Source organism: Lolium perenne, chromosome 7, assembly GCF_019359855.2.
Source record: "Lolium perenne isolate Kyuss_39 chromosome 7, Kyuss_2.0, whole genome shotgun sequence".
Classification (NCBI taxonomy): domain Eukaryota; kingdom Viridiplantae; phylum Streptophyta; class Magnoliopsida; order Poales; family Poaceae; genus Lolium; species Lolium perenne.
In genome coordinates this window covers 214,437,021-214,456,272 of record NC_067250.2, presented here as the reverse complement: position 1 = coordinate 214,456,272, position 19,252 = coordinate 214,437,021, and the positions used below count along the sequence as shown (strand labels likewise).

The 19,252-nt window shown below is 46.5% G+C and overlaps 1 protein-coding gene across 1 annotated transcript; it reads right to left on the bottom strand.

Moving 5' to 3' along the window:
* Positions 1-697: 697 nt before the first annotated feature.
* On the bottom strand, positions 698-3,405 carry LOC127314235 (glycosyltransferase BC10). Its single transcript, XM_051344688.2, has 2 exons — positions 2,396-3,405; positions 698-1,725 (listed from the first exon to the last, which is right to left on the bottom strand). The coding sequence occupies exons 1-2, from the start codon at positions 2,984-2,986 to the stop codon at positions 1,084-1,086; spliced, it is 1,233 nt and encodes a 410-aa protein (XP_051200648.1). The 5' UTR covers positions 2,987-3,405; the 3' UTR covers positions 698-1,083.
* Positions 3,406-19,252: the final 15,847 nt, after the last annotated feature.

The following is a 19,252-nucleotide window of genomic DNA, read 5'->3' as shown; positions in this document are numbered from 1 at the left end:
GTTTCACCCAAAATCTCACAACCATTTCATTGCCTTCCCACTTCATGGATACCTACTAGAATTTTCACCCAATATCTAACTAGAATCATCCTAAACAAAAAAACTGGTAGGATACATATTATATTCTACTATTGTGTGAATCAAATACCCAAAATAAAAAATAATATTCAAACTTCTTTTAAATATATTTTTAGAATGAAATATTCATAGACTTGTACTTCTGGATTATTATATTAAACACTAATCACTGGCCCAGGGCATGACAAGGGTGTGGGCTGCACCAGCCTAAATCATGTCTCCCATGTTCGCCAACCAATCTTAGTCTGCGCAGCTGCCAAACGCAACGGCCAATTAAGCATGTTCCTCACAATATTATGCAATTTCACTTGCAAACAAGTACACCGGGTGTTCTATACTGTAACAGCACCTAATGTCTGAACAAATTAAGAACTAATAGCAAGATGGCCTACTCATATGTGCCTTTCAAAAAGAACCAAACTTTTTTTTTCTCTCTTGTTAAGACAGTGCCACAAGGTGGTGGCATATTCTGCCTACATCCACAGACTTCTCTATCTAGCTTTTCTGGACAATCCTATACACCATCCACCCCTCAACAACCAATGACAAGCTGTGACTTGAAGATTTAGAAGAGGCTGGCTATGTATGAAGTGTACAGAGACATCTGGCAACGCCAGACTTGAAGCAAAGCAATGATTGAGGAGTTATATTCACATAAAATTAGCATCCTGACCAAGTCATTACAATAAGATGGTGGCAGAAAAGAAAAGAAAAAAGATCTATCACATAGCTATGATATAATAGAAAAGAATGGGAGGTGAAAAATTCCTCTCTGGATGTAGTGCCATTCGTCCATTACTCGGGAATCAGCTTCAGGATAAGTGAAGTAAGTTTCACCGTCCCACACAGCGTCATCCGCCAGCGACGCCATCATCGGAAGCTGCCTCTGATCTATCTAACAAGAGACACATGTCTCCGAGCTAGCAGAGCACCTCTACTCCCTGACCTGTATGCAGCACATCGATGGAGATAGCTCGATAATGTAATGCCGATGAGGTGTGATGCTCAGAAGTCCAGCACGGTCGAAGTGAGGTTCATCAACGGCCCCAGAGCGCTAGGGGCGAACTTCCTGGCGAAGAGGTAGCAGACAGAAGTATGCTTCGAGTTATAAGTGCACTGGGTACCATTGTTCCTGATGGCCTTGATGAACTCCACATTGATGTTCCCAGCACCGTATCTCGCTGGATGCGGGCCTCCTCTCGACCAATCCACCCATGTGATGGTCCTGTTGGCGTTGAGCGCCCCGTGGAACAGATGGAGATAGGTCGGTATGTAATGCTCGTCGGGGTAGCAAGACGGCCTGCAGTGCTTCCTGAAGATGGAGTAGTACTTGTAGTCGGCCACCACGCGCACGGCCAACTCACGGTTGAGCTCGAACCACTCCGACCCTTTCCTCCACTGCTCGGCCAGGATGTGGGGCGCCATCCGGCGGTTGTAGCGGCCGGCGCTCTGAGGGGTGTCGATGTTGTAGGACTCGACGAAGCTCTGCTCCGAGTTGATGAGGTACTCGTAGACGGTCGGGAAGTTGAACACCGGGATGCAGCTCTCCGAGAGCAGCACGAAGCGCTCGTTGGAGTAGTCCAGCAAGGCGTTGGCCAGCAGCCGCTTCTCCGCGTCCACCAGGGTTATCGATCCCCAAGACACTTCCTGCATTGACAAGAGATAAGAGATGAGAATGTGGAACGATAACTAGCCGTTAACTGCACATGGAGGCAATTGCAAGTTGTAAATACTAAACGGATGCAGAATTCATCAAAACTGAAGTTGGAACTTCTGCCCCCCAAAAAACTACTAGTGTATAAGGAAGAATCAGACAGCAAAGATTAAATATCCCCAGTCCCAACCGTAAGACATCCCCAATGTCTTGACCAATTGTTTAGTAACAACCAGAATATCTTTGGACTAAAGATATCTAAATCACAACATAACCAGCAAATATTCGTGAGCAGCACTAGTTTGAGCATCCTCCATCAAGTAGTTTGGCCACCATCCTGGCATGGGGTCAAGCAAAGAAAGCATATTCCCCTAGGAAGAGAGCACACACATCTCAATCATCAACAACCAAGTTGAGCACATGGCAAGCACCAAGTTGGCACGGCGGCCAACGGCTCACTCCAGCAAGGAACCAGCTAGGTAGCTAATAACGAATCAATCAACCCCCAGCAGCGCACGACAGGGTTCAACTAATCCGCCTCGATTGGAGTATTGCAAGCAATTCACTGGTACGGTCGTAAAGCAATGCGGACGACGATGACGATGCAGTAAAGTAGCAATTAATTAGCCATGAAAGCAAGAAAGAAAGATGATGCGCAAGTACCTCGCTGGGGATCTGCCGCCCGTAGAACGGGGACGCCTTGGAGACGTTAAGCTTGTAATCCGGTATGGTGTGCACATACACAGAGAACAGCCCCTGGTGCCCTCTAAAGAACTTCTCCCAGAGCGGCGCGAAGGGGAGCGGCCCCCGGGTCATGAAGAGGAAGGCGACCTTGGGCACGCGCTGGAAGGGGAACTCGTCGGCGGCCGGCACGAGCGTGGCGCGCCAGAAGAGCTCGTCGTCCGTCATGGAGTGCGCGAGCGTGGGCGGGTGCACGAAGGCGCGGAACCCCGGCCCGCAGTCGCCCGAGGCCCCGCGCCGGTCGCAGGCGCCGCTGCTGTAGGTGGCCGCCGGGAAGAAGAGCTCCGTGTGCGAGTTGTAGTAGTAGCGCGACACGTTGGCGCTCACGGAGAGGCCGATGACCACCCCCGCCATGAAGATGACCATCGCCGTGACGAGCTTGAGCAGGCCGGTGGACCACCAGTCGGCGCTCCCGGCCTTCCGTGGGGCCTGCGCGAAGTAGTCGCCGGTGTCGTCGCCGCCGGCGCCGGAGCGGGATGGCTTGAGCATCGGCTTCGTCTCACCCCACAACATCGCGGCGGCGGCGGCGAGGATCGAATCGAGAGCGCTGCCCGCCGGCGGGGGGATCGGCGGCGGGGATTTGTGGATGCCGGAATCCGGAGAGAGAGGAGGGGAGGAGCCGATCTGTTTATGTGGTGCCGCCGGAAATCCCAATCGGATCCAGGCGGAAAAAGGCGGGGCCTTTATGGCGCGGGGGCACGCGTATGTAGCAGCAGCGACGCCGACGGGCAGAGGACGACGGCGGAAGATGGGAGGAAGGTGGGGAGGCCGGCAGTGTTTCCTTCTCTCTTTGTTTCTTTGTTTCTTAGTGGGTAAGGAGGAGGTGGAGGAGGAGGAGGCGGAGTCGGGGGAGGTCGCTGTCGTTTCCGATCCAGCTCCGCTCGGGCGAGGTGAGGTGGTATTTATGGAGCAGATTTCTCCGAGTGGTCGTCGAGGAGGACGGCGATGCGATGCGAGAAGAAGGGGATGCCTGGCCCTGGCGGGGGATTAGATTAGATTAATCCACGACGATGTAAACATAAATCGATCGAGCGAGATTAATAGTTGACGATGATTGTTGGATTTGGGTGGGAAGAAACGGTCTAAAACCGGGGAGGAGACGCGGTGACTTGGTGGGGCCAGACTGTCAGGGAGACAGACTGGTTCACGTGGGGCCCGGCTGGCAGTAACGGTGACTGGTAAAAGAGTCGCTTTTGATGGCCTGGAATGGTCGGCCGGCCAGCCAGCGAGTGGACGTGGTCGCGTAAGGTGCGTAGCTGACATGTGGGGATCGTGTGGGTACCCCGTGGCCCACATGTCAGTGGTGGGACACGATGTGACGGGAGTAGCGGCGGCCGGTTTTTTGTGCCCTTGGGATGCGGCCGTTTTTCTTTTCTTGCCACAGCCAACACTCTACACTTCCAGCTCCGGTGCAGTTTGCAACGGCAATGCATGTGCGCGGTCGTTGCGTATCAGATGCTACCTAGCTAATGTAAACCTTAATATATTTTAGTAGTATACCGAACAGAAAGTGTTTTTGATACATGGGCACCGGTACTCCCTCTAATTTCAGATTTTTGAAAGTTTTAAAATCTCACACTTCTACATCTCTAAAAATTATGATGTTTTAAAAAATTTAAAATCTGAAAATGGAGGGACCACTGGTGCCCATGTTGTTGCAGTCAGAAACCCACCGGCGAGCAGCGACGGGCAACACAGTAGAGCCGGAGGCTCCGAGGACTACGGCTGGCCCTAGTCCCTCCGAGCGACGGCCCGCAAAGACTCGGCACGCACGTCTGATGCTGGTGCAAGGGCGTGCCACCTGACCTATACCTGGTCAGGAAGGTGATGGATGTGCCTCGCTTAGTTTCCTGCATGGCATACACGTAAACATTAAATACGAGCCTCGATCGGCTCTCAGGTTGTCCTGTGAATCGGCTCAAAGAGTCGATCCACCCATGATCCGTACGAGGTGTACGAATATATGGTGGTCCTGCTTGATCAATATAAAGCTAAAACGACCTACTACGATTTAGGGTTTTCACCACATAATCGGAACATCCTACTCGTGATTGAGCCTGACGGCCACGCACGGTGATCGTAAACCGACCCTAGACAAGGCCTAAAAACCAACACGAAGTTGATCCCCGGAACATCCTGTCTAGGGCTAGCAAACTACACCCTACGCGCCACTGGATCCTTCAACCCGTTTGTAAGGCCTAACTATGCAGATATTAAACTAATCCTTGAAGAACAAGGAGCAATCATAACGGATCGGATCTACTAAATAATGATCAAGCGGGGTGCCGCCCTTACACCTAAGATAGGTGTAAGGGCGGCTAGACGTCTAAGGGTTGCACGACGACAGCATATGATACGATGAACAATGCTAACCCTAACACATCTAAGATAACTACGTTGCTCGCCATCAACAAGGCTTCAGCACGAGCAACGCATGAACAGCGAATAAACGTGTACTGCCTAGATCGCAAGATGCGATCTAGGCAGCATGATGCTTACCCGGAAGAAACCCTCGAGACAAGGGAGTTGGCGATGCGCCTAGATTGGTTTGTGGTGAACGTGATTGTTGTCCATTTCATAAACCCTAGATACATATTTATAGTCCGTAGACTTTCTAACGTGGGAATAATCCCAACCGGGCACGAGCCAAACTCTATCTAATCGACACGTATCCTACTATATTACAGATACACGGGCAAACTAGCCCAAACTTTGCATATAAGGCCGATTCATGTATTCCTTCCATGTATATTCTTCAAGCCCATCTCCAATCGCGGCCCACCTCTGATCCGGTCAAATTCTGGTGATAACACATGCCCCCTGGTTTTGGAAATGACAATTCCAAAATCATTCTGCTTTTCCTTCGTCGGGTCATGTCGTGGCAGAGCAGAACCGTCGCAGTATCCATCATCATGATGCCTTGCCTCCTCCGCTTCTCCGCGTGACCTGGCAAAAAAAAAATTCTTTGGGCACCACTTCCTCGGAAACTGTTGTGGCATTGAATCTCCACCGTATCCTTTTTATTTAACCGCATTGAGCAATTCGCTTCTCTATCCCCTCCTCATCCTCTATTCCTCTGTAGCACTCGAAAAACCTTCTCCCACCATGGACTCTTCCTCCTCTTCCTCCTCCGGTCTTTCCTACCGGTCTTCCTCCTCCCGCGAGCCGACGCCGGAGGACATACGCGCCCCGGAGGAGTGGGATCAGGAGGACCACGCCTCCTCCGTCGGGTCCGAGGACGACAAGTCCTTGACCAGCGGAGATGAAGACCTCCAGTTCCTTGCTGATGGGGAGCTGGAGTCGGAGAGCGAGGACGACTCGTTCTCCTGGGACGGTTACACCTCTTCTGAGGAAGAGGAGGAGGAAGACGACGACGACAACTCCCTCGAGGGTTACCCGCCGGCGAAACCTCCGCACCCGGTGGGATGACGACGACAGCGACGACGAGGAGGAGGATGAAGCTCCCGTAGAGGGCTACGGGAGCAGCGACGAGGAGCCCGCCGGCAGCAGTGCCGACGAGAGCTCCGAGGACGACGACGAGGGCAGCGACGGCCCGTAGACTAGGATCTACTAGTATAGGCCTAGTAGTAGTAGATTGGTCAATAGACCTTTCTTTTGTTCTTCCTTCCTCGAGCAATCGGCTCTTTCTTTGTAAGAAATCCCATTATCAATGAAGAAGTATTTCCCCATTAATTTTGCTTTCTTGTCAACTTTTCCGATTGTCGAACAAAGTCGCTGTACAGAGAGCCGATGGCAGGGCATCGGCTTGCACTAGTTGCCTATTCACATGGTCAAACAGGTCCAGCCCATGTCCAAACCATCCTCCAACCTTAACTGCACAGATTCAACTCCTCAGTAAATCCACTAGGAGATTTATCTCAAATATCATGATCTCTGATCTGAATCCGATCTGTTAACCTGCTCAATTGAGCTTGTTCCTCTAGAGGCGATAACAATGCATCGGCTTTGATTATTCTGAAGTCGATGTCCGTGCATCGGCTGTACTAGCATACTTGTTGTCTTCGCATATTTTCTCAAGTCGATGTACGTGCATCGATTTGTGATTTGTATGTACACACACACATTAATTTTTTTACCGGCCGATTTAAAATCGGCCCCCATATCTCACTGTCCATCATCCCACATGCTTGGGAAATACTTCTTGAGATGTTGGCCATTGACGGCCACTGGGAACTTCACACCATCCAACTGTTCAAGCATGTAGGCATTGCCCTTCAGAACCTGGATGACTTTGTAAGGACCGTGCCAATTAGGAGACCATTTGCCATATGCTTTATCCTTGGTTCCTAGTGGCAACACGGCTTCCCATACTAGATCACCAACTTGAAACTCCTTTGGTCTCACCTTCTTATTGTATGCCCGAGCTACCCCTGGCTTTGTTCTCTTTAATCTTCTCCAACGACCAAAGTCTGAGTTCCGTTGCATCCTCAATAGTGTCACTCATCAGGGTTGCATACTCTTCAGGTGTCAGGTCATTCTGAAACGTGACACGTCTCGATCCAGCCGTAATTTCCCAAGGTAATACGGCCTCCTGCCCATAGACAAGCTGGTACGGCGAAGTCTTTATAGCTCCATGGCATGACATTCGATAGGCCCACAAAGCTTCTGACAACGTCTCATGCCACACCCTAGGGTTCTCGTCAATCTTCCTCTTAATCAGCTTGATCAGGCTTTGATTGGATGCTTCGGCTTGCCCGTTGGCTTGAGCATAGTATGGAGATGATCGGATTAGCTTAATCCCCATGTCATCGCAGAACTTTCTGAATTCTTTAGAGACAAAAACCGAACCTCCATCGGTCGTGATGGTTTGGGGAATCCCGAACCTATGAATGACATGTTCTTTGACAAATTGGATAACATCTTCCGATTTTACCTTCTTCATGGGAACGGCCTCCACCCATTTGGTGAAATAATCTGTAATGGCCAGAATCCACTCGTGGTTTTTGCTCGACGGAGGATGGATTTTGCCGATCATATCCATGCCCCAACCTCGAAATGGCCAAGGTTTGATGATGGGGTTCATCGCTGATGCGGGTACCATCTGAATTTTTCCGAACATCTGACACGCTTGGAATCCCTTGTAGTACTTGAAGCAGTCCTCAAGCATGGTAGGCCAATAAAACCCTGATCGCCTAATTAACCACTTCATCTTATGAGCCGATTGGTGAGTTCCACAGGCGCCTTCATGCACCTCATGTAAGAGCCGATTAGACTCAGTTGGTCCCAGGCATTTGAGTAGTAACCCTTCCAACGTCCTGTAGAACATGTCATCTCCTATAAGGACATATTTCGTAGCCTTGTATCTTATCCGTTTAGGTGCCCCCCGAGCCGGATCCTTCAAATAATTGAAGATATCGGCTCTCCAATCATCGTGTTCCAGGAACTGCACCTGAACTTCTGACCCGTCTGGTACGTCCTTGTATCCCGACGCCATCTGTGCGAGATCATTGGTGTCGGTATTCTGAGACCTTGGGACCCAATTGAAATTGATGTACCGAAAATGTGTCATCAGCTCACGACATTCCATCCAATATGGAAAAAGTGACTCACTCTCGCACTTGTATTCGTCCGTGAGTTGGGAGATCACCAACTTCGAGTCTCCAAAAAGCTCCACTGCCTCTGCCCCGGCTTCCAAAAGCAACTCTATTCCCTTGCGCACTGCCTCATACTCAGCAACATTATTGGTGCAAGGGGTAGATAGCCTGATGGCGAAAGAATATGTTGCCCCCCGAGGCGACACGAGCAGAATGTCGATGCCACAACCATCGTCACAAGCCGATCCATCGAAGAACATAGCCCATGCACGTACAGATAGTGCTGCTATATTAGTATTAATCCGTTCAGCTATAAGATCGGCCAACGCTTGTCCCTTGACTGCTTTCGCAGGCTGATACCGAAGATCGAACTCCGACAACGCAAACATCCACTTACCAAGTCGGCCTTTCAAAACAGGGGCCGACAGCATGTGCTTGACAACGTCTGACTTGCATATGACGATGATCTCTGCCATCAAAAGGATGTGATGAAGCTTGGTGCAGGTGAAGAACAGGCAAAGGCAAAGCTTCTCGACCTCAGGATACCTTGTCTCCGCGTCCAACATCCTTCTGCTGAGGTAGAAAACGACCTTTTCAACACCCTCATAGAGTTGCACCACCACCGAAGCGATGGACGTGTCAGCTACTGATAAGTAGATATAGAACGACCTGTCTTGTTGGGGCGGAACTAGCACAGGCGGCGTTGTCAGATACCGCTTAATCTCATCAAACGCCTGCTGCCGTTACCGCCCTGATGAAACTCGTCATCAGATTTAATTTTCACCAGCGCTATGAACGGCTCGATTCGTCCTGACAGGTTAGAGATGAATCGTCGGACAAAGTTGATCTTGCCGATAAGACGTTGGAGCTCCTTCTTCGTGGTGGGCGGCTGCATGGTACGCACTGCCTCTTGACTTTTCAGGCCGATCTCAATTCCCCGTTCATGAACCAGAAAACCTAGGAACTGACCGGCCGTCACACCAAAAGCACACTTCTTTGGATTCATTCTCAGTCCGAACTTCCGAGTTCGGTCTAGGATGCGTCGCAAATCATCCAAGTGTCCCTCCATGGAGACAGATTTGACTACCACGTCATCGATGTAGATTTCCACCAACTTGCCGATCAGGTCGTGAAATATATAATTCATGGCTCTCTGGTACGTTGCACCAGCATTCTTCAACCCAAAGGTCATGACTACATATTCAAACAAGCCTATCGCCCCTGGTACTCTGAATGCGGTCTTGTGTATATCTTACGGAGCCATGAAGATTTGGTTATAGCCGGCGTTGCCATCCATGAAGCTCAACACCTTGTGGCCAGCAATGCATTGATCAACGTTTACGCACGAGCATCGGATATTCATCTTTTGGAGTGGCTCTGTTGAGATCTCGGAAATCGATGGCCACACGCCATCGGCCGTCCTTCTTCTCTACCGGAACGATACTGGAGATCCATTCAGCATACCTGCATGGCCTGATGAACCCGGCGGCCAACATCTTCTCGATCTCTTTCTTGACCTCTTCCAGAATTTCGGCCTTCATCTGACGTGCTCGTTGTTGGAACGGCCGAAATCCCTTCTTAAGGGGGAGCCGATGTTCAATGATGCTCCTGTCTAACCCAGGCATCTCTGTGTAATCCCATGCAAAGCAATCTGGGTATTCTTTTAACAGAGCTATCATCTGACCCCTAAGATGTGGATCTAACTTCTTGCTGATAAAAGTTGGTCGCGGCTTATCCCCAGGACCGATGTCGACTTCTTCTAGCTCATCAGCCGATGTAAACCCATACCCTAGCTTTCCGTCACCTGTGAGGTCGACACTAAATACAGGGAGAACGTGTGGTAAGGATAATACGGGCCGATTGCTGGAATCGGCCTTCATCTTGATTGTAACCAGGATTTTTTGGAAGTGTCGGAGCCGATCGCGTGGAACGGCTTCCTCCTTGTCCTCGCTATGAGAGCAGCTGCCCTCGTCTCTGTCCTTACCAGGGTGGCGCCCAAGTCCTACCATGTTGATGTTGAACGAGAATCTTGGCTGGCACCTCCCAGGGTACGTGCATTCCACCATGTTGATGGCGTGTATTTCACACGTTCGTTGGGCAACCCCAAGAGGAAGGTATGATGCGCACAGCAGCAAGTTTTCCCTCAGAAAGAAACCAAGGTTTATCGAACCAGGAGGAGCCAAGAAGCACGTTGAAGGTTGATGGCGGCGAGATGTAGTGCGGCGCAACACCAGGGATTCCGGCGCCAACGTGGAACCTGCACAACACAACCAAAGTACTTTGCCCCAACGAAAGCAGTGAGGTTGTCAATCTCACCGGCTTGCTTTGTAACAAAGGATTAACCGTATTGTGTGGAAGATGATTGCTTGCGAAAAACGATAAAAACAGTATTGCAGTAGATTGTATTTCAGTAAAGAGAATTGGACCGGGGTCCACAGTTCACTAGAGGTGTCTCTCCAATAAGACGAACAGCATGTTGGGTGAACAAATTACAGTTGGGCAATTGACAAATAAAGAGAGCATGACCATGCACATACATATCATGATGAGTATAGTGAGATTTAATTGGGCATTACAACAAAGCACATAGACCGTCATCCAACTGCATCTATGCCTAAAAAGTCCACCTTCAGGTTATCATCCGAACCCCCTCCAGTATTAAGTTGCAAACAACAGACAATTGCATTAAGTATGGTGCGTAATGTAACTAGTGACTACATCCTTGAACATAGCACTAATGTTTTATCCCTAGTGGCAACAGCACAACACAACCTTAGAACTTTACATCCTTGTCCCCGGTGTCAATGCGAGGCATGAACCCACTATCGAGCATAATGACTCCCTCTTGGAGTTACAAGCATCTACTTGGCCAGAGCATCTACTAGTAACGGAGAGCATGCAAGATCATAAACAACACATAGCATAACTTTGATAATCAACATAACAAGTATTCTCTATTCATCGGATCCCAACAAACGCAACATATAGAATTACAGATAGATGATCTTGATCATGTTAGGCAGCTCACAAGATCCGACAATGATAGCACAATGGGGAGAAGACAACCATCTAGCTACTGCTATGGACCCATAGTCCAGGGGTAGACTACTCACACATCACACCGGAGGCGACCATGGCGGCGTAGAGTCCTCCGGAGATGATTCCCCTCTCGGCAGGGTGCCGGAGGCGATCTCCTGGATCCCCCGAGATGGGATCGGCGGCGGTGGCGTCTCTGGAAGGTTTTCCGTATGGTGGGTCTCGGTACTGTGGGGGTTTAGTCACGGAGACTTTTTATGGGCGGTAGGGCAGGTCCAGAGGCGGCACGGGGGCCCCACACTACGAGGCCGGCGCGGCCAAGGGGGCCGCGCCGCGCCTATGGTGTGGCCCCTCCGTGGCCCCTCTTCGTCTCTCCTTTGGACTTACGAAGCTTCGTGAGAAAATAGGCCCTGGGCTTTGATTTCGTCCAATTCGAGAATATTTCCTTACTAGGATTTCTGAAACCAAAAACAGCAGAAAAAAAGAATCGGCACTTCGGCATCTTGTTAATAGGTTAGTTCCAGAAAATGCACGAATATGACATAAAGTGTGCATAAAACATGTAGATAACATCAATAATGTGGCATGGAACATAAGAAATTATCGATACGTCGGAGACGTATCAGCATCCCCAAGCTTAGTTCTGCTCGTCCCGAGCAGTTAAAACGATAACACAGATAATTTCTGGAGTGACATGCCATCATAATCTTGATCATACTATTTGTAAAGCATATGTAGTGAATGCAGCGATCAAAACAATGTATATGACATGAGTAAACAAGTGAATCATATAGCAAAGACTTTTCATGAATAGCACTTCAAGACAAGCATCAATAAGTCTTGCATAAGAGTTAACTCATAAAGCAATAATTCAAAGTAGAGATATTGAAGCAACACAAAAGAAGATTAAGTTTCAGCGGTTGCTTTCAACTTGTAACATGTATATCTCATGGATATTGTCAACATAGAGTAATATAATAAGTGCAATAAGCAAATATGTAGGAATCAATGCACAGTTCACACAAGTGTTTGCTTCTTGAGGTGGAGAGAGATAGGTGAACTGACTCAACATTGAAAGTAAAAGAATGGTCCTCCATAGAGGAAAAGCATCGATTGCTATATTTGTGCTAGAGCTTTGATTTTGAAAACATGAAACAATTTTGTCAACGGTAGTAATAAAGCATATGCATCATGTAAATTATATCTTATAAGTTGCAAGCCTCATGCATAGCGTACTAATAGTGCCCGCACCTTGTCCTAATTAGCTTGGACTACCGGGTCATCACAATGCATTGTTTTTACCAAGTGTCACAAAGGGGTACCTCTATGCCGCCTTTGTACAAAGGTCTAAGGAGAAAGCTCGCATTGGATTTCTCGCTATTGATTATTCTTCAACTTAGACATCCATACCGGGACAACATAGACAACAGATAATGGACTCCTCTTTTATGCATAAGCATATACCAACAATTAATAATTTTCTCATTTGAGATTTGAGGATTGTTGTCCAAAACTAAAACTTCCACCATGGAGCATGGCTTTAGTTAGCGGCCCAATGTTCTTCTCTAACATATGCATGCTTAACCATAAGGTGGTAGATCTCTCTTACTTCAGACAAGACGGACATGCATAGCAACTCACATGAAATTCAACAATGAATAATTGATGGCGTCCCCGATGAACATGGTTATCGCACAACAAGCAACTTAATAAGAGATAAAGTGCATAATTACATATTCAATACCACAATAGTTTTTAAGCTATTTGTCCCATGAGCTATATATTGCAAAGGTGAATGATGGAATTTTAAAGGTAGCACTCAAGCAATTTACTTTGGAATGGCGGAAAAATACCATGTAGTATAGGTAGGTATGGTGGACACAAATGACATAGTGGTTGGCTCAAGTATTTTGGATGCATGAGAAGTATTCCCTCTCGATACAAGGTTTAGGCTAGCAAGGCTTATTTGAAACAAACACAAGGATGAACCGGTGCAGCAAAACTCACATAAAAGACATATTGAAAACATTATAAGACTCTACACCGTCTTCCTTGTTGTTCAAACTCAATACTAGAAATTATCTAGACCTTAGAGAAACCAAATATGCAAACCAAATTTTAGCATGCTCTATGTATTTCTTCATTAATGGGTGCAAAGCATATGATGCAAGAGCTTAATCATGAGCACAACAATTGCCAAGTATCACATTACCCAAGACATTTATAGCAATTACTACATGTATCATTTTCCAATTCCAACCATATAACAATTTAACGAAGGAGAAACTTCGCCATGAATACTATGAGTAGAAACCAAGGACATACTTGTCCATATGCTACAGCGGAGCGTGTCTCTCTCCCATAAAGTGAATGCTAGGATCCATTTTATTCAAACAAAACAAAAAAAACAAAAACAAACCGATGCTCCAAGAAAAAGCACATAAGATGTGATGGAATAAAAATATAGTTTCAGGGGAGGAACCTGATAATGTTGTCGATGAAGAAGGGGATGCCTTGGGCATCCCCAAGCTTAGACGCTTGAGTCTTCTTGATATATGCAGGGGTGAACCACCGGGTGCATCCCCAAGCTTAGAGCTTTCACTCTCCTTGATCATGTTGCATCATACTCCTCTCTTGATCCTTGAAAACTTCCTCCACACCAAACTCGAAACAACTCATTAGAGGGTTAGTGCACAATATAAATTGACATATTCAGAGGTGACACAATCATTCTTAACACTTCTGGACATTGCATAATGCTACTGGACATTAATGGATCAAAGAAATTAATCCAACATAGCGAAAGAGGCAATGCGAAATAAAAGGCAGAATCTGTCAAAACAGAACAGTTCGTATTGACGAATTTTAAAATGGCACCAGACTTGCTCAAATGAAAATTCTCAAATTGAATGAAAGTTGCGTACATATCTGAGGATCATGCACGTAAATTGGCTTAATTTTCTGAGCTACCTACAGGGAGGTGGACCCAGATTCGTGAAAGCAAAGAAATCTGGAACTGTGCAGTAATCCAAATCTAGTACTTACTTTTCTATCAACGGCTTAACTTGGCACAACAAAACACAAAACTAAGATAAGGAGAGGTTGCTACAGTAGTAAACAACTTCCAAGACACAAAATAAAAACAAAGTACTGTAGGTAAAACATGGGTTGTCTCCCATAAGCGCTTTTCTTTAACGCCTTTCAGCTAGGCGCAGAAAGTGTGTATCAAGTATTATCAAGAGACGAAGTGTCAACATCATAATTTGTTCTCATAATAGAGTCAAAAGGTACCTTCATTCTCTTTCTAGGGAAGTGTTCCATACCTTTCTTGAGAGGAAATTGATATTTTATATTACCTTCCTTCATATCAATAATAGCACCAACAGTTCGAAGAAAAGGTCTTCCCAATATAATGGGACAAGATGCATTGCATTCAATATCCAAGACAACAAAATCAACGGGAACAAGGTTATTGTTAACGGTAATGCGAACATTATCAACTTTCCCCAAAGGTTTCTTTGTAGAATGATCAGCAAGATTAACATCCAAATAACAATTTTTCAGCGGTGGCAAGTCAAGCATATTATAAATTTTCTTAGGCATAACAGAAATACTTGCACCAAGATCACATAAAGCATTACAATCAAAATCTTTAACCTTCATCTTAATGATGGGCTCCCAACCATCCTCTAGCTTTTTAGGAATAGAGGCTTCGCGCTCTAGTTTCTCTTCTCTGGCTTTTATAAGAGCATTTGTAATATGATGTGTAAAAGCCAAATTTATAGCACTAGCATTAGGACTTTTAGCAAGTTTTTGCAAGAACTTTATAACTTCAGAGATGTGGCAATCATCAAAATTCAAACCATTATAATCTAAAGCAATGGGATCATCATCCCCAATGTTGGAAAAAATTTCAGCGACTTTATCACAGGCAATTTCAGCAGTTTTAGCGATTTCGCAGGTTTTTCGCGCTTTGCATTAGAAGTGGAAACATTGCTAACACCAATTCTTTTATTAGTATTAGTGGGAGGTGCAGCAACATGTGTAGCATTAGCATTACTAGTGGTGGTAATAGTCCAAACTTTAGCTATATTCTTTTCTTTAGCTAGTTTTTCATTTTCTTCTCTATCCCACCTAGCACGCAGTTCAGCCATTAATCTTATATTCTCATTAATTCTAACTTGAATGGCATTTGCTGTAGTAGTAATTTTATTATGATGATTCTCATTAGGCAAAACTTTTGATTTCAAAAGATCAACATCAGCAGCAAGACTATCGACTTTAGAAGCAAGTATATCAATTTTCCCAAGCTTTTCTTCAACAGATTTGTTAAAAGCGGTTTGTGTACTAATAAATTCTTTAAGCATGGCTTCAAGTCCAGGGGTGAACTCCTATTATTGTTGTAAGAATTCCCATAAGAATTACCATAGCCGTTGCCATTATTATAAGGATATGGTCTATAGTTGTTACTAGAATTGTTCCGGTAAGCATTGTTGTTGAAATTATTATTTTTAATGAAGTTTACATCAACATGTTCTTCTTGTGCAACCAATGAAGCTAATGGAACATTATTAGGATCAATATTAGTCCTATCATTCACAAGCATAGACATAATAGCATCAATCTTATCACTCAAGGAAGAGGTTTCTTCGACGAGAATTTACCTTCTTACCTTGTGGAGCTCTTTCCGTGTGCCATTCAGAGTAATTGATCATCATATTATCAAGAAGCTTTGTTGCTTCACCAAGAGTGATGGACATAAAGGTACCTCCAGCAGCTGAATCCAATAAATTCCGTGAAGAAAAATTTAGTCCTGCATAGAAGGTTTGGATGATCATCCAAGTAGTCGAGTCCATGGGTTGGGCAATTTTTAACCAGAGATTTCATTCTTTCCCAAGCTTGAGCAACATGTTCAGTATCTAATTGTTTAAAATTCATTATGCTACTCCTCAAAGATATAATTTTAGCAGGGGATAATATCTACCAATAAAAGCATCCTTGCATTTAGTCCATGAATCAATACTATTCTTAGGCAGAGATAGCAACCAATCTTTAGCTCTTCCTCTTAATGAGAAAGGGAACAATTTTAGTTTAATAATATCACCATCTACATCTTTATATTTTTGCATTTCACATAATTCAACAAAATTATTAAGATGGGCAGCAGCATCATCAGAACTAACACCGGAAAATATCTCTCGCATACCAAGATTCAAGAAAGCAGGTTTAATTTCAAAGAATTCTGCTGTAGTAGCAGGTGGAGCAATAGGTGTGCATAAGAAATCATTATTATTTGTGGTTGTGAAGTCACACAACTTAGTGTTTTCAGCGTTGGCCATTTTAGCAACAGTAAATAAAGCAAACTAGATAAAGTAAATGCAAGTAAACTAATTTTTTTGTGTTTTAGATATAGCAAACAAGATAGCAAATAAAGTAAAACTAGCAACTAATTTTTTTGTATTTTGATTTAGTGCAGCAAACAAAGTAGTAAATAAAACTAAGCAAGACAAAAACAAAGTAAAGAGATTGAGAAGTGGAGACTCCCCTTGCAGCGTGTCTTGATCTCCCCGGCAACGGCGCCGGAAAAAGAGCTTGATGGCGTGTATTTCACACGTTCGTTGGGCAACCCCAAGAGGAAGGTATGATGCGCACAGCAGCAAGTTTTCCCTCAGAAAGAAACCAAGGTTTATCGAACCAGGAGGAGCCAAGAAGCACGTTGAAGGTTGATGGCGGCGAGATGTAGTGCGGCGCAACACCAGGGATTCCAGCGCCAACGTGGAACCTGCACAACACAACCAAAGTACTTTGCCCCAACGAAACAGTGAGGTTGTCAATCTCACCGGCTTGCTGTAACAAAGGATTAACCGTATTGTGTGGAAGATGATTGCTTGCGTAAAACGATAAAACAAAGATTGCAAGAGATTGTATTTCAAGAAAGAGAATTGGACCGGGGTCCACAGTTCACTAGAGGTGTCTCTCCCATAAGACGAACAGCATGTTGGGTGAACAAATTACAGTTGGGCAATTGACAAATAAAGAGAGCATGACCATGCACATACATATCATGATGAGTATAGTGAGATTTAATTGGGCATTACAACAAAGCACATAGACCGTCATCCAACTGCATCTATGCCTAAAAAGTCCACCTTCAGGTTATCATCCGAACCCCCTCCAGTATTAAGTTGCAAACAACAGACAATTGCATTAAGTATGGTGCGTAATGTAACTAGTGACTACATCCTTGAACATAGCACTAATGTTTTATCCCTAGTGGCAACAGCACAACACAACCTTAGAACTTTCTGTCACATGTCCCGGTGTCAATGCGGGCATGAACCCACTATCGAGCATAAGTACTCCCTCTTGGAGTTACAAGCATCTACTTGGCCAGAGCATCTACTAGTAACGGAGAGCATGCAAGATCATAAACAACACATAGCATAACTTTGATAATCAACATAACAAGTATTCTCTATTCATCGGATCCCAACAAACGCAACATATAGAATTACAGATAGATGATCTTGATCATGTTAGGCAGCTCACAAGATCCGACAATGATAGCACAATGGGGAGAAGACAACCATCTAGCTACTGCTATGGACCCATAGTCCAGGGGTAGACTACTCACACATCACACCGGAGGCGACCATGGCGGCGTAGAGTCCTCCGGGAGATGATTCCCCTCTCCGGCAGGGTGCCGGAGGCGATCTCCTGGATCCCCCGAGATGGGATCGGCGGCGGCGGCGTCTCTGGAAGGTTTTCCGTATCGTGGTTCTCGATCGGGGGTTTCGTCACGGAGACTTTTTATAGGCGGAAGGGCAGGTCAAGAGGCGGCACGGGGCCCCACACTACAGGCTGGCGCGGCCAAGGGGGCCGCGCCGCCCTATGGTGTGGCCCCTCCGTGGCCCCTCTTCGTCTCTCCTTCGGACTTACGGAAGCTTCGTGAGAAAATAGGCCCTGGGCTTTGATTTCGTCCAATTCCGAGAATATTTCCTTACTAGGATTTCTGAAACCAAAAACAAGAGAAAACAAAGAATCGGCACTTCGGCATCTTGTTAATAGGTTAGTTCTAGAAAATGCACGAATATGACATAAAGTGTGCATAAAACATGTAGATAACATCAATAATGTGGCATGGAACATAAGAAATTATCGATACGTCGGAGACGTATCACATGTCAACGGCGTATGCCGGTGAATTCGGCACTTCTGGTGCTGCCAACGCGAATGGCAGCGGCGGTCGGGACTGGAGTGGCGTCTCTCCTTGGTGAGTCCCTAGAGCTGGTCCTGACGGAGAGTACTGATGCCTCATGATTTCCTGGATCACCCGAAGAGCGACACGCTCCAAAGTGTTCACCAGGCTCTCAGAATGGCGGTGTAGCGAATGAGCTACCATGAAGTTAATCTCCTGACGCAGAGACCTGGTGCGTTCTTCTGACGGGGCGGACAGGTCCACTCCATCGAGCGCGCCTTCAGGTGAGAACCCTTTCCACCTGATGCCATGTGAGCGGGTTCTGTGAAAAGAGCCGATGAGGTCGGCTTTGAGGATTGCTTTGACCTCGTCATAGTTCTTCTTGAGCTCCTCGGTCAGATCCTCGTACGTGATTGGAGTGCCTTCCGCCATCTCAGATGTAGATGGCGATGCGGTTGATGTCGAAGACTGTCCCACCGGGCGTGCCAGAATGTGTTGCGGTCAGAAACCCACCGGCGAGCAGCGACGGGCAACACAGTAGAGCCGGGAGGCTCCCAGGACTGCGGCTGGCCCTGGTCCCTCCGAGCGACGGCCCGCAAAGACTCGGCACGCACGTCCGATGCTGGTGCAAGGGCGTGCCACCTGACCTATACCTGGTCAGGAAGGTGATGGATGTGCCTCGCTTAGTTTCCTGCATGGCATACACGTAAACATTAAATACGAGCCTCGATCGGCTCTCAGGTTGTCCTGTGAATCGGCTCAAAGAGCCGATCCACCCATGATCCGTACGAGGTGTACGAATATATGGTGGTCCTGCTTGATCAATATAAAGCTAAAACGACCTACTACGATTTAGGGTTTTCACCACATAATCGGAACATCCTACTCGTGATTGAGCCTGGCGGCCGCGCACGGTGATCGTAAACCGACCCTAGACAAGGCCTAAAAACCAACACGAAGTTGATCCCCGGAACATCCTGTCTAGGGCTA

Bases quoted from the DNA above. Each gene is read 5' to 3' on its own strand.
- LOC127314235 (XM_051344688.2), bottom strand. From the start codon at position 2,986: ATGTTGTGGGGTGAGACGAAGCCGATGCTCAAGCCATCCCGCTCCGGC. The intron at 1,726-2,395 runs GTACTTGCGCAT...TTGTCAATGCAG, and splicing joins GGCGGCAGATCCCCAGCGAG to GAAGTGTCTTGGGGATCGAT.